Source organism: Notolepis coatsorum (assembly GCF_963971535.1).
Source record: "Notolepis coatsorum genome assembly, chromosome: 17".
In the NCBI taxonomy this organism is placed as follows: domain Eukaryota; kingdom Metazoa; phylum Chordata; class Actinopteri; order Aulopiformes; family Paralepididae; genus Notolepis; species Notolepis coatsorum.
Window position 1 is genome coordinate 86494996 of NC_140181.1, and position 14904 is coordinate 86509899.

A 14904-nucleotide genomic window follows, 5' to 3' on the forward strand; every position below is an offset into this window, starting at 1 on the left:
AGTTTCTCTTCTTCTCGGGGCCTGTCCAGGTGAGTTTCTCTTCTTCTCGTGGTCTGTCCAGGTGAGTTTCTCTTCTTCTCGTGGCCTGTTCAGGTGAGTTTCTCTTCTTCTCGGGGCCTGTCCAGGTGAGTTTCTTCTCTCGGGGCACGGCGTTCCTCCTCGTGAATTCCGCAGATGAGAGTAAGTATTTGATGGGCTGACGAACCTGAGATTGAGCCTAAAAAACACCATTCTCAGGTCAGACAGTCCGGGAAATAACCACTCAGGAAAGACACAGTAGGAGATACAGTAGTGTGTCCAGTAGGAGATACAGTAGTGTGTCCAGTAGGAGATACAGTAGTGTGTCCAGTAGGAGATACAGTAGTGTGTCCAGTAGGAGATACAGTAGTGTGTCCAGTAGGAGATACAGTAGTGTGTCCAGTAGGAGATACAGTAGTGTGTCCAGTAGGAGATACAGTAGTGTGTCCAGTAGGAGATACAGTAGTGTGTCCAGGGGCCAGATGCTGCTGCTGCTCCACCAGGGGCAACATTCACTCCTCTGACAAAAGATTACATTCTACATTTTTACAGAAATACTGAATGAATAATAGAGATGTCCGATATTATCAGCCTACTGATATTGGCATTAAAACGTAATATCGGAAATTATCGGTATCGGTTTTGAATATTCTTTTTATTATTATTATTATTATTATTATTATTATTATTATTATTATTATTATTATTATTATTATTATTATTATTATTATTATTATTATTATTATTATTATTATTATTATTATTATTATTATTATTATTATTATTATTATTATTATTATTATTATTATTATTATTATTATTATTATTTATTTATTTTTACATTTATTTAACCTTTATTTACCCAGGAAAGCAAGTAAGAACAAATTCTTATTTAATTTATTGTCAAAAGTATACATAATGTTGTGTTAATTCCATGACAAGAGATATGTAATGTTAATGACCTGAAATTATTCCGTTTTGGGGGGGGGGGGGGGGGGGGGGGGGGGGTAACCCAGCAGCATATATCGGTATTGGTTGGTATCGGAAAGAGTTGGACAATATCGGTATATCGGATATCGGTAAAAAAGCCAATATCGAACATCCCTAATAAATAAATAAGAATGGCCATTATATCCCTGCAATTATTTATTATTATTATTATTTTACATTTCTCTTAGCAAAATGATTTAACACAATATAATTTGTAATATTTTTACAACACCAAATTGGGGTTTCCTTATTTCTAATTATTATTATTATTGATTTTTTTTTACAGGTTATTGAGAAACTAAATCTACAAATTAAGATACCATATATCAACTCTAGAACTAAGTGACTATTTGCTTCAGCGATGACCTTGCCCCAGATTTTGGCACCATGACGATCAGTCTTCCATCCAGTACTATGTCTGTTCCATCCAGGCACTTCAGAAAGTGATAACATTTTACAATCCAATGATTACATCTTTGGAGAGAACACACTTTTTTCTCCCCCAATGACCCCTTTTTATCACTCTAATAATACAAAATTGGGTAATAGAATATCATGTCACTTCCTGCATTGAGATTCTCCTCGTGGAAAGCGGGTTATACAGTGTGTGTAAGGATTCTACGATTCTTCTGGAAGATTCCTCTATACATAAATGACAACAATGACCCCCAACATCTCTCTTGATGACCTAATTAATTTGAACAAAATGTTTGCTTCTATTCCGGATTCTTTGGGGGACGAATAAAGACTCCAAGAGCTCCTCACAGCGAGGTCAGCAGGATCTGATCCCATCTTGTTAGCTTCGGTGCATTAAAACCTCTCAGAAGGCAATTAAACACTCAGCTGATAAAAGCTAATGCACAAACTGCATCTCACAACAATAACAACTAAATCACCCTAGTGTGGATTACGCTGGCCAAAAGTATTATTATTATTATTATTATTATTATTATTTATTTTAAATTTCTTTCTCCACTTACTACACAACATAGGAGAACATCACACATACACACACACGCCCACACACATACACAAACACACACATGCGTGGACATCGGTACACATACTTTCGCCTCTCCATCGGGCTAATCCAAACCCTCTTCAATATGATTCAGAAATAAAATACTCCTCCACCTGAATAATTCATCTTCAAGTATCTCTGCGTTGGCAGACACTTACCCGGCCACTCTACTACCAACCAGACACTCTGCCAGCTCTCACATTAACCAAACAAATAACAACTATATAAAAAAGAAACTTCTGCCCCTCATACATTACATACAAATGGAGAATTGTGGTGTGATTACCAATCTACAAGCTATAACAGGGGCGTCCCTTCCTCCTCCTCCTCCTCACCCGCATGGCAGACCTTCAGACTCCTCCGACTCTTCATCACCAGGAGACCAGATGAGGGTGAGATGGAGGAGCACGAGCCAGAGAGAGACTACAGGGTGAGAGGCAGGCAGCTGGATTATAATGGCTACTACGCTGTGACCTCATCGCACACTGCACTACCAATGGGGATGCACCACATGCACGCACACACACACACGCACACACACACACACACGTGCGCACGCACACACACACACACACACACACACACACACACACACACACACACACACACACACACACACACACACAGCTCCTTCCTGTTTGTCAGCGCTGGTGGTAGACTTTCCATGACATCTCCATTCAATGGACCAATATGATCTACATGCATTATATGTATCACAAAAATAATAAAATATACATGTAGAAGAAACGTTTTAACATCTAATATGAGCAGCTGAAAATGAAAACGAAAAGATGCCTGTGTGCATGTGTGTTTGTGTGTACAGTATACAGCATGTGTGTGCATGTGTGTAAAATGGCAAATATAGTACACACTAAATTAATTAGAATATAGGAATATTGACTTTAAAATCAAAAATTTATTTAAAATCTAAATTAAGTATTAAATAGTTAATACTCAAATAATAATACATTTTTATTTGATAGAAGGTATGTTGATGTAAAAGTATCCAAAATGTTAGAACTGTTGCTGTTGTGGAAATGCTGACTTAACCCTTTCACTGCCACACGACAGAAGGTTAACCCTTTACTATCACACAACCGACGGTCGCCGTGAAAGGGTTAACCGTTTGGTAGTGCGGCAGTGAAAGGGTTAAAGCGCTTCATGGTGATCTCCCTGGGTGTCAACAGAATCAAACTTCACATCTCCAATCTGCTTCCCTGAAAACACAACACTAACTACTCAGGTTACCCTGCTCTGCCCATCAGCCAGTCGGTTGTCAGTAGTTGTAAAGGATATCAGCTTAGTTACTCCACAAACAAGTAATGAAGCTAGCTTGCTACAATTTAATAAATTTTAGTGGTTCAAAAACATCCACAGCAACTGTGACAATTTAATTTATAACCCGCTAGCACAGTTAGCTGATGTTAATCTCCCATAGCAACCAATCACACGGGTCCCATGAACTTGTTTACATTTGAACGCTTGATGTAAGATAGTAACTTAACATGGCTTGACATCTCATCTTTCAACGAAGAGAGGGCCACGCCCCTTCAACATACTGAGAGTGATGCTCAGAGAGGGTGCACTTACTGCACTAAAACAAAATTATACATCTGAAGCTGAAAGAAATAGCACCCCTGACATTAACACTCCACAATAAGCTTCTTCTGACATAACTAACATCACTGGTTGTCTAAGATGAAGTTACTTACTATTTTTACTTCTTCTTCTTCTGTGTCTTTTGATTGTCCTTCTTGCTTTTGATCTCATCATGTGCCTTGCAGATATCAATGTCTGCCCAATAGGCTATTGGTTTTTAATTGTCCATAGGCCTCCTCGACTGTGTCAATCATATTTGACCCCTGCAGACGCCTTGACAGCTGTCAGTGTGATAATTATGGAAAGTGATGAAAGATAGTGAGGTGACTTTCCATGAGAACAGGACGGCCGCAACATCCTTCCTGTTCTCGTCTCATCTAATCTCTCTCTCTTGTCTTGAAATATAACAGATAAAACAATGTGTTTTGTAGGCTAGTGAATCACAGTAAGGAAGGTGATGTCCATGTTAATATGACTCCAACAGATTAAGGATTATAGCCTATGCCTACTCTCCCCAGAGACAACGGTGGTGAGTTGAGGCTATGACCAAACCTTTGTTGTGTTTTTTTCCACCAGGGTTAACCACCGACCTTTATATGGTGGTTGACTGACTTTGTAATGTCTGCCCTTACAAAAATAGGTCAGGGTCGTGTGACGGTAATTTCAGTTTGACCATAGTACCGTATAAATAATTGACCATGGTACTGCCCTGGTAAAAGTGCCACGGTGCCACTAATACCGTGGTATAATCCAATTTAAACTAAGATACTGATGGTACTTCCGTGATGGTACTGACCAAATAAATGTGGATGGAAATACCATTGTTGTGAGGGTCTTAGCCAGTCAAGATACCTGAGGGTTAATTTATTGTATTTTATTTTTTTATTATTTTTTAAACAAACATATAAACAAACATGACAACACACGATAAGATATACAAGCATTAATTGTCAGGGCACATCCAATGAGATCACCTTTTAGTTAGTTGTCTTATATAAGATATACCCATAATAATAGTTATCTAAAAAAAAAACCTACACACATATGCTCAGCTCGAACCCCCCCCTCCCGGACCCCACCTTGAGAAGTACCTCCACTATCCCTCGCACCTAACCAGACACTACCATTATAAGCTAGCTTTTATTCTCTCCACCACTTCTAACCACATTGACATTTTGGATTCATTGAGACCCAGAATTCTTGCTGTAGATATTTCATGGTAAATTACATCGAGATATGTAAGAAACCAAACTTTACGGCAAATTTTTTCCGGTTGAAACCAGCGTGATGCGATCAGCTTTTTGGCTACTGTGATACCCGATAAAACCAATCTCTTTAGCTGTGGATTCACTGCAAACTCAAAAACATCATTCAACAGCAATACCGAGGGGTGTACAGGTATATTCCAAGATACGAGTTTTGATATTTGTTGGGTCACATCTTTCCAGAATGCCTTAACTGGTGAGCAGTCCCAATACATGTGCATAAATGTCCCTTCGTCCCCATTTGTACATTGGGTGCATTTGGAATCTTGTTTGAGCCCCATTCGGCACAGTCTTATAGGAGTCAAGTATGTCCTGTGAATATAGTTAAGATTGATTTGTTGATGATCCGGGTTCCTTGATGTAAGTCGGACATTTGCCCAGGCTCCTTGCCAATCAAAGTCATTTTCCAGGTCTGGTATATCCCTCCTCCAGACAGAATCAAGTTGGAGGGTTTCATACGAGGACGTTAGTAATTGATGATAAAATTCTGAAACAAAACCTCTCGATGTCTCTCTTGAGTAGAAGAATTTGTGGTATCTGTGGTGTTCAATTGGTCTGTCTAATGGAACACCGTGAGACTTCAAACATAGCTCTAACTGTTTGTGAAAAAGCCATGTGGACTTGGTGAGATTACATTTTTTGCGTATTTCTTTATCACTACAAAAACCCTGTTTGTTAAAAACATCCCCTAATGAGTGTATGCCTTGCTCTTCCCATATAGGGAATCTTATAGGTCGTTTTCCAATTAAGAGAGCATTGTTATTGAATAAGGGAGTATGATTGTGCCATTCTTGTGGGTTAGGATTTTTTTTTTGTGATTCACGCCATATCCGGATCGCATGAGTAATTATGGGGCCAAATTTTCGTTCACAGTGCTTGATTGGTAGTTTAGTGTATGCTATGTCCTTCAGTCTATGTGGGGCTACTATGTTTTCTTCTATTTTTCTCCAAGATGCTAATGCTTGGGAGTCAAACCATGTTGTCAATGGACTTAATGAGTACGCCTTAAAATATAGGAAAAAATCTGGAAATGCCATGCCACCATCTGCTTTATTTCTCTGTGCGGTGGATCTTTTTATACGTGGTGGTTTGTTATTCCAAATAAATTTGTATGTGGAGGAGTGTAATCTTTTCCAGTAACCCTCTGGAGGGGGTAACGGTAGCATTGAACAGAAGAAGTTGATTTTAGGTAGTACATCCATCTTAACTATTGATATCCGTGCTTGTACTGTGTTTTTAAGTTTTGCCCATCTATCAAGGTCGTCTTTGATTTTGTTTTGGATTTTTGTGTAGTTGTGCTTCACCGTTTGTCTTTGTCTGAGGGTTAATTTATTAAGTGTTAACCACTGAAGGATCGGACGGCCCGTATTCGTGCCGGCACGCACTCGCACGCACGTCGCGGCACTTTGCCCTCGTCTGTCAGCTCCCAGTTGCATTTTCGCCAATCAACCAATACATTGTTGGAAAGTTGAATTTGCCGCCTTTCGATCGTCACCACACTCAACCTGTTGTGTGATTCCATTCTCGAGTGACAAGACGAAACATCCGGTGAGCCTCATTTGACGAGGTGAACGGTCCTGAACTGACCAGTCACCGCTGATGGCGATAATTATTGACCACCGTTGTAGCCAAGGAGCGTCTGCTCCGAAAGCGATCTCAGACGGGTGCCCAGAGTGGGGAAAGGTGACACAAGAAGACGAAGAAGTCCATTGTTTTGACGAGAGCCTCTGAATGAATGGGAGCGGATGGCCATTTTGGATTATCATGCAGAATTTCTACTGGTACACACATTACAAAAACCTTTGTAAAACATTCATTTTCCGTGGGATTTTTATAAACTTTGGACCTGTACATAAGACTTCAGGCTATGGAACCATTATGTTTTCCAGCTCCTACCTCTCAGCTGGAACTTAAAAACAGGCATCTGGCAACCAGTAAAAATAAATTAGAAAACAAAACCTTTACTTCAGTGTGCTAAAACCTCTGTTACTCTATTTCATTAGCACACAAAGTGATAAAAAAATGTGTTACCTTTCAAAAGAGACCAGATATATTATATAAGTATAAAGTATAATAAAAACGCAAATTACTTTGAGTATGCAATCGTCAAAAACGAAAGAAAAAAAATAGCCCCATTTTTGCCCGATCCTTAAGTAATAAATAACAATATGACACATGAAGCAAATAATTAACTTTCACAGTAATTTATTAACTGTATTGCACTTACTTTTTCACAATAATAATAATAATAATAATAATAATAATAATAATAATAATAATAATAATAATAATAATAATAATAATAATAATAATAATAATAATAATAATAATAATAATAAAAAGACAGAATGCATGCAGCACATGAGGTCAAACAGCACACAGGCTGACCGTTGATGCTGGAAACAGCCTCGATATTTTCAATTCCAAATCCCATTCTGTGTGACAGTAAGGTTACAGCAAGATCACTACTCGTACAGAATGGCGTAGTGGGCAAACAGCAATTGTCATAGTGTTTAAATGACTTTCTTTGGTTGTACAAAAGATGTGGTTGTACATAATGTGTCATTGACACGGAACAGTAAGGTGGTGAACTCACACGACCACATGATTCACGCTTTGAGAAAATGCACTTTTACAAATGATCAGTTTGATTCATGTTGCTAAAATTATATTCATGTCCGTCATTATATACCCAATTACCCACCCAACTCTGGATGGCATTTTAACAAACAGTACAAAATGGAGATTCTTACAAGTCTTACATTTTGGGCCAATAACAGTGAGAGCATAAGGATAGGATAAGAGTCAAGAGTTTTTTTTTTTTAAGATGTAAGACACAGAGAATATGTGTACTATTAGTGGCTGTAGGATAAGATGTAACTAAGACAGAGATAATATGTGATATTATTTAGTCTTATAGGCACTAACCTCTAGCAGCAGATATCTTCAGTGTTACAACAATGCTATGCAAACAATATGAGGCACTAATAGGGGTGAGTGACTAGATGTGCTGTATTGCAGGACTGAATGAAGGGGCTTGTGAGAGAACAGCAGTGGTTTAGGGTGTAAAAGACACAGAGAGGTGGGCGACGTTTCACTGTGAGACATCTCTGCCAAAAGAGGAAGTCAACTAACCGGTCCTACCTACAGTAGACTCATATTATTTCCTCGTATTGAATAAATATGATATTATCGTCGTCCCCATATTGTCTCTTTTTTAGTCATTTAATTTCACTGGGTATTGTGCAGCCTTGTTTAATTCACTGTGTCCATGGAAATGAACACAGCCATAAAGTTATGGTTTCCTTATGTAGAAAAGACTACATCTTCTTTCAAAATAATTTGAAATGCGTGGACTTGGTAGTTATAAGGCACTTGGGGCTGTTTTGCAGGTTGTGACGTTTGTCTGATCCCATTCAATGAAAGATATGTGTGTGTGTGCGTGCACATGTGGTACACATACACACAACTTAGCAAATTAAAACATACGCTGTTGTCACAACCCCTAATATAGCCTATACTGTAGTAAAATCATGGAAAACCAAAATTAAAGAACCAATACAATGATGTTAGTTCAGTCAGAAAAAAGCTTTTTGTGGAGTGTTAAAATCAGGAGTGTAGTTTTTTCACCTTCAGATGTACCATTTGATTTGTTATAAGGGCGGGATCCACAAAGAATGGATTGCACAGTGCTAATTGCACCCTTACTTATTCATTATGAATTGAAAATGGGGGACCCTGATGTAAACAAGATGAAAGTCTTTCTCTGGTCTGCATCCCCTTAACAATTGTGTGTATTGAGCCTTACTGTATTGTACCCATTCTGCAATCTGTTAATAAAATGTTCAATCAATGAATCACCGCGCTGGTATAAGAAGTGGAAGACTGATTGATTGATTGAACATTTTATTAACAGATTGCAGAATGGGTACAATACAGTACAGCTCAATACACACAATTGTTAAGGGGATGCAGACCAGAGAAAGACTTTCGTCTTGTTTACATCAGGGTCCCCCATTTTCAATTCATAATGAATTGTAAGTAAGGGTGCAATTAGCACCGTGCAATCCATTCTTTGTGGATCCCGCCCTAAGTGTTTTAGTGCACCCTCTCTGAGCACAGCCAGTTGTGTCTTGAGGGGGCGTGACCTTCTGTTCATTCAAAAGAGATGTCAAGTTAGTAACACAACACATGGAGCTTTCAACTACACATTCATGGCTCCAGTGTGATCTGTTGCTGTATCAGTGTGATACAATTAACTAAACTGTACTGTAGCAAACTGGTTTCATTACTTGTTTGTGGACAATCAAACTGACATCCCTTACAACTACTGACAAACTGACTGGTTATAGACTGACAAGTAGGTTATGTAATCTCTTCAGGGGAAGCAGATTGGTTCTGAAATGGTTTGAATCTGTTTATATCCAGGGGGACAGCAGCAGTTCTAACATTGGGCAATTTCACATGAACATCACACCAATTTTCTGTAAAAAGAAATGCAATGAGATCAAGAGTAAACACGATTTTCATTGTATTGAATCTTTAAGCATCTCTACTCTCTGTAACATGCAGTTTTACGACTTTTGCTTGGGCTGTGTGTTACAGTACATGGAGTGCTGGCTGATGTGTGAGGACTCTCTATAGTAAAGGTATGTACAGTGAAGGGCAAATGCTGTATAAAATATACAGCCAAAAGTATATTTCAGCTGTACTGTGAAGGACAAACTCGTTTTTCATTACTTTACAAGCAGGTTGATCAGTAGTGTAGGAGGGCAAGATAAAAAAAGAGAAAGAGAGAGAGAGAGAGAGAGAGAGAGAGAGAGAGAGATACGCCTACACATTTTTCAGATTAAGTGGTTGTTCACAGAGCTCTCGTAGCCATGCAGTCAAAGTGAACTGCGTGACAACCTGTCTCTGTGTTGGCTTTGTGAAAAGGTAATAATCTGTATTAGAATAACTAACCTCGACATCTTCACATTCAGTTGTGTCGTTCACAATACAAAGCTTAAGGTTGGATACATTCTTCCAAAATAAAGGTTTGCTCACAAATCCAGATGCACGTGCAGATCGTCACATCTGACCAAACCAACATACTGTACATATTACAAAAATATTTCAAGCTTTATATTACAACTGTTCATAAAAGCATGTACATGAAATGAAAATAATCATTAGAAAAACACGACGTACCAATATGGTGAAAGTAAAATTCAGTGTCTTTGTTCTGACTTTGTTCTCTGTTACAGTAGGATTGAGGTCCCTCAGGGTGTCCTATTTGGAGCGTCAAAAACACAAGTGGTGCATGTTGCTTCCCAGCCGGAGCAAAGAGTACATTCTCCTATTGTCCTCCATAGGGTACAACACCCATAGATCACTCAAATAGGTCGGTCCACTGTCAACTGTATCAGTAGCTGGGCTCATCCATCTCCTCATCACTCCAGTCTGGGGGTGCATCCGTTCCAAAGTACCGATCTCCGAAGTTTCCTACAGGGGAAAATATAACAACATCAAAGATGGACGACAACAACGACAACAAAAACAACAATAACAACAACAACAGACATAAACAAGTGACATCATCAAAACAGGGATATAGTAGCCCCATGGTAAAAAAAAAAAACTTAAACTTAAAACTTAAATTAAGTCAAATCAAATTATGGATTTGGAGAATTTTACTAGTGCTGAACATGAAGTTGCTTGGCTGCATAAAAGTATGTTGTTTCAGGCCAGCACTAGTTTTATTTAAACACATTTGCCTATTATTATAAGTAAGGGATAATCAATAAGTAGGTGTGCATTAAACGGTTTTAAGGCACAACGAGGAGGTGAAGAACTAGTGGAGCAAAAACCGTTTAACGCACTCCTACAAGTGGATTATTCTGCTTATACCAAGGTCACTTGCCCAAGAGAAAAAAATATGTGCCATTTATTCATATTTTCAACATTAAGATATAAAGAAATATGTTATTTATGCTTTGCTCACTGCTGACTTTCATTATAGTCCCTCTGTGTTACCTTAGCAACGGCCTGACAACCACCATGTCCACCACAAACACCGCCTAACTGATGCCAGTGACAATGACCCAGAAAGCTACGTTTATACTAGCAAGTAATAGTGTGTTCGCAAAGGTTGCCTATGGCAAACTAACTATTAGGCTATTAGGGTCGTCTGGTAATCAGAAGGTTCCTGGTTTGATTCCCGCTCCTCCCGGGCAGCGTGTTGATTTAAGTGTCCTTGAGCAAGACACTTAACCCCTAATTGCTCCCGATGAGCGGGTTGGAGTGAATGGGTGAATGTGAGGAACAAAAGTGTAAAGCGTTTTGGATAAAAGCGCTATATAAATGCACCATTTACCATTTACTATGGTATACACACTATTATAATCTCACATATTATTAGTGTGGTTAACTATGGTAGACACACTATTATAATCTCACATATTATTAGTGTGGTTAACTATGGTAAACACACTATTATAATCTCACATATTATTAGTGTGGTTGCCTATGGTAGACACTATTATAATCTTGCATATTATTAGTGTGGTTGCCTATGGTAGACACACTATTATAATCTCACATATTATTAGTGTGGTTAACTATGGTAAACACACTATTATAATCTCAAATATTATTAGTGTGGTTGCCTATGGTAGACACTATTATAATCTCGGATATTTGTGACGACCCCCACTCTACCTGCAAATGGAGAGTCTTCTGACTCAAAGAGCATGGTGGAGTGGGTAGGTCGTTACCCCAATTTGAAGCACATGTGCAGTGCAGAGAGCTGCCAGCAGCACCAGTATATATGTTTCCCCTGTCTAACCCCTCTGTCTGCTTTGCCCATCTGCTTTCCCATCTACCAGGACAGGTTGTATCAGCCACCAAGCGAACCAACTTGGGATCCTTTGTCCATTCTGATATACACATTCATTGTTTATGTCATTATGCTTTTGTTGTTTAATCAATAATTGTTTCTTTAGATTTAAATAAATTCTTTTGTTAACATGGTATCACGTGTGGACTCCCTATTTGTGACAAACCTCTGGTTCGTCATATATTATTAGTGTGGTTGCCTATGGTAGACACACTATTATAATCTCACATATTATTAGTGTGGTTAACTATGGTAAACACACTATTATAATCTCAAATATTATTAGTGTGGTTGCCTATGGTAACGACACTATTATAATCTCACATATTATTAGTGTGGTTAACTATGGTAAACACACTATTATAATCTCACATATTATTAGTGTGGTTTCCTATGGTAAAACTATGTTGCTGATTGTTGTCATTCTTTATATTTCGTTATGCACTTTGCAACACACACATACACGCGCATGCATGCACGCACGCACACACACACACACGCACACATTTAGAAAGGACACAAATATTATCAGTGCACTTGTACATTCCATTCATTTGTGCTAAGCTAGGCTAACTTGCGGCCGGATAGTTTTCTACTGTAAGCACATTTCCCATACATGACTGTTAAACTGTTAAGGTGCTCCCATAGTCGAGCGGACTGTACACGGACTGGACTCTGCGGAGGTCCACTGGACTCTTTGAGCTTTCATAGTCGAGCGGATCTCCGTGGACCAATTTCCTACATGTCTCGCGCCAGTTTACACCAGTTTACACCTCGCGCCAGTTTGTGTGACACCAAGTGGGCGCCGCGGACATCCGCGCGTCAGAAAATAGGAGCTTCGCACTTGGACTCTGCGTTGGGTCTGCTTTGAGTACCCTTTGGGTCAGCTTTGAGCCCGCGGGAGTCTGCTCCGTGTATGGTCCGCTCGACTATGGGAGGACCTTGAAGGTGTCTCCCTGTCTGCTGTGGCCTAAGAGCTCGTGACACTCACCTATTCCGGGGATGATGTGGAAGAGGTCGTTGACCTTCTCGTCCACGGCGGTGGTGATAATCTGGACCTGAGGGAAGGCGTATGCCACGGAGTGAACCCCCATCTCCGCCATCAGCAGGGACACCAGTAAGATCTTCTCCTCCTGGACGTCGTGGTCCTGAGCGTACACACACACACACACACACACGCACGCACGCACACACACGCACGCACGCATGCACACACACACACACACACACACACAAACACACACAAACACACACAAACACACACAGGCGTCAGGGCGAAATCGATTCACATAAGGATCTTGATTTCTATCTTCTACCGATTCAAAATCGATTCACAAATTCCCTAGAATCTAAAAAGAATTTGATTGCAGAAGACCATACATTCGGGGCACAATACAGTACAGTTTTACAGCTACAATACTGCATTTATTTCAACTTATGGGTGTATTGGTTATGGGTTATATTCACAAGAGGAATATTTTTGGTTTATATTCATATGATGAATCTTTTTGGGTGTATTCACTTGATGAATCTTTTTGGGTGTATTCACTTGATGAATCTTTTTGGGTGTATTCACTTGATGAATATTTCGGGTGTATTCACTTGATGAATATATTTGGGTGTATTCATAAGATGTATCTATACTTATATAGATGTAAAATCTGTATTTTGTTACTACATTCTACATCAATATTTACATAAAAATACAAATAAAAAGACAAAAAAATATCTTTAATTAAATAACTAAACACGTTTCGACAGTAGGTGCCAGACTGGTCACGAGGGAAAGCAGACCTATGAATATTTTGAATCCCCTATCTTTTATGCCGTATGAAAGGGACACCCACCAGCAGCACCCGTACAGCCATCAAGGCTGCAGCCCCTGTGGACACAGTGCAGTCCATCAGGATCACATGGTCCTCGCCGATGTCCTTTGGGAGACGCAGGTAGTGGAGCTGTTGTGGGCGAAGAGGCAGGGAGGAACACACAGGAGGTAGGTGAACACCAACAGGATGTGACATGAAAAGCAAATCACAACCGATTCGTCCCGATAGGAGCACCACTAAAGGCTGTTTGTTAGTAAAGGTTTGAGATCCCAGGAGGTCTGGTTATGGTTACATATGAAACCTTTAAGTAAAACTGGTTCTGAGTGTGAGACGGTTTCTATATACTTTTCCATATTGAGTTGATTCAATTCAATCAGTTTTTTCCAGAAACCATTAGGGATTAAATTAGGTCTTGGGACAAATAATAATCGAATCTTCAGAATGAATGATATCCGAAAACAGCTCTTGAGTTCTCGGTCGTCCGTGTCTCCGTACCTCCGGTTCTCCTGTATCCTGGTTGGTCTGGATGAGAATCTTGCCGATGCGGACGTCTTTGCAAACTGCCCTCAGAGCCGGCTCCATGGTCTCCCCTGCACGCAGGATAGATACACCTGTGATCTGCGGAGAAACAGGAACAGGAATTAAAGGCTAATGGCCATTTGTTTTTGAAGTGTGAGCAGAGAACGAGGAAGGAGAGGGTTTGAGCAGGGAGGGAGGGAGGGAGGGAGGGAGGGAGGGAGCAGTGGCCAGGAGCGAGGCGGCAGCTCACTCACTCTCTTCCCATGGCACGTCCTGCCTTCATAATCTTCTCCCTGGGGGGTCTGGACTACGTGAGTCTGTGTGGAAGATGAAATACAAAAATGGTTAGAGCGTGCAGACCATAGATATATATATATAACTAGATGGTGCAAGGCAGAGTCTCCAGCGTAGTTCACCGGCGACCATCTTGTCACAATCAACTGTCAGTGACAGTGACAGTGATCTGCACAAACAAAAATACTCTTAACTCGCTGAAATCTTGACGGATTTACAAACGGTTTGGTTTATTACAAACGTTATTAATACGTTAATATGATTCAGGATGCTTGGACATGTTGAAATACTTTTCATATGAAAGTCCATGATAAGTATGCAATATGATAACTACATCTCTGACGTTTATAACAAACCAAACCGTTTGAGAATCGGTTGAAAATGGAGCAAGCTATGGTTATTTCAATAGTACATGCACCATAGACATTCATGTTATGAGTTGGCGTGCTGCCTGTGGCAAGATGGCCGCCATGTGGCAACGTCGGTCTCCATTGG

General features: G+C 39.7%; 1 protein-coding gene across 2 annotated transcripts in view; it reads right to left on the reverse strand.

Moving 5' to 3' along the window:
* Window positions 1-8963: 8963 nt before the first annotated feature.
* Window positions 8964-14904, reverse strand: part of uckl1b (uridine-cytidine kinase 1-like 1b) — a gene marked incomplete at its 5' end in the record, with an annotated part of 61794 nt that continues 55853 nt past the window's right edge. For both annotated transcript variants that reach the window (XM_084333330.1, XM_084333331.1), the window contains 5 exons: window positions 8964-10377; window positions 12762-12918; window positions 13618-13725; window positions 14092-14214; window positions 14370-14432. In XM_084333330.1, coding sequence (XP_084189456.1) covers window positions 10298-10377; window positions 12762-12918; window positions 13618-13725; window positions 14092-14214; window positions 14370-14432 — 531 coding nt within the window. In that variant the 3' untranslated portion in view covers window positions 8964-10297. The remainder of the gene's footprint in view (window positions 10378-12761; window positions 12919-13617; window positions 13726-14091; window positions 14215-14369; window positions 14433-14904) is intronic.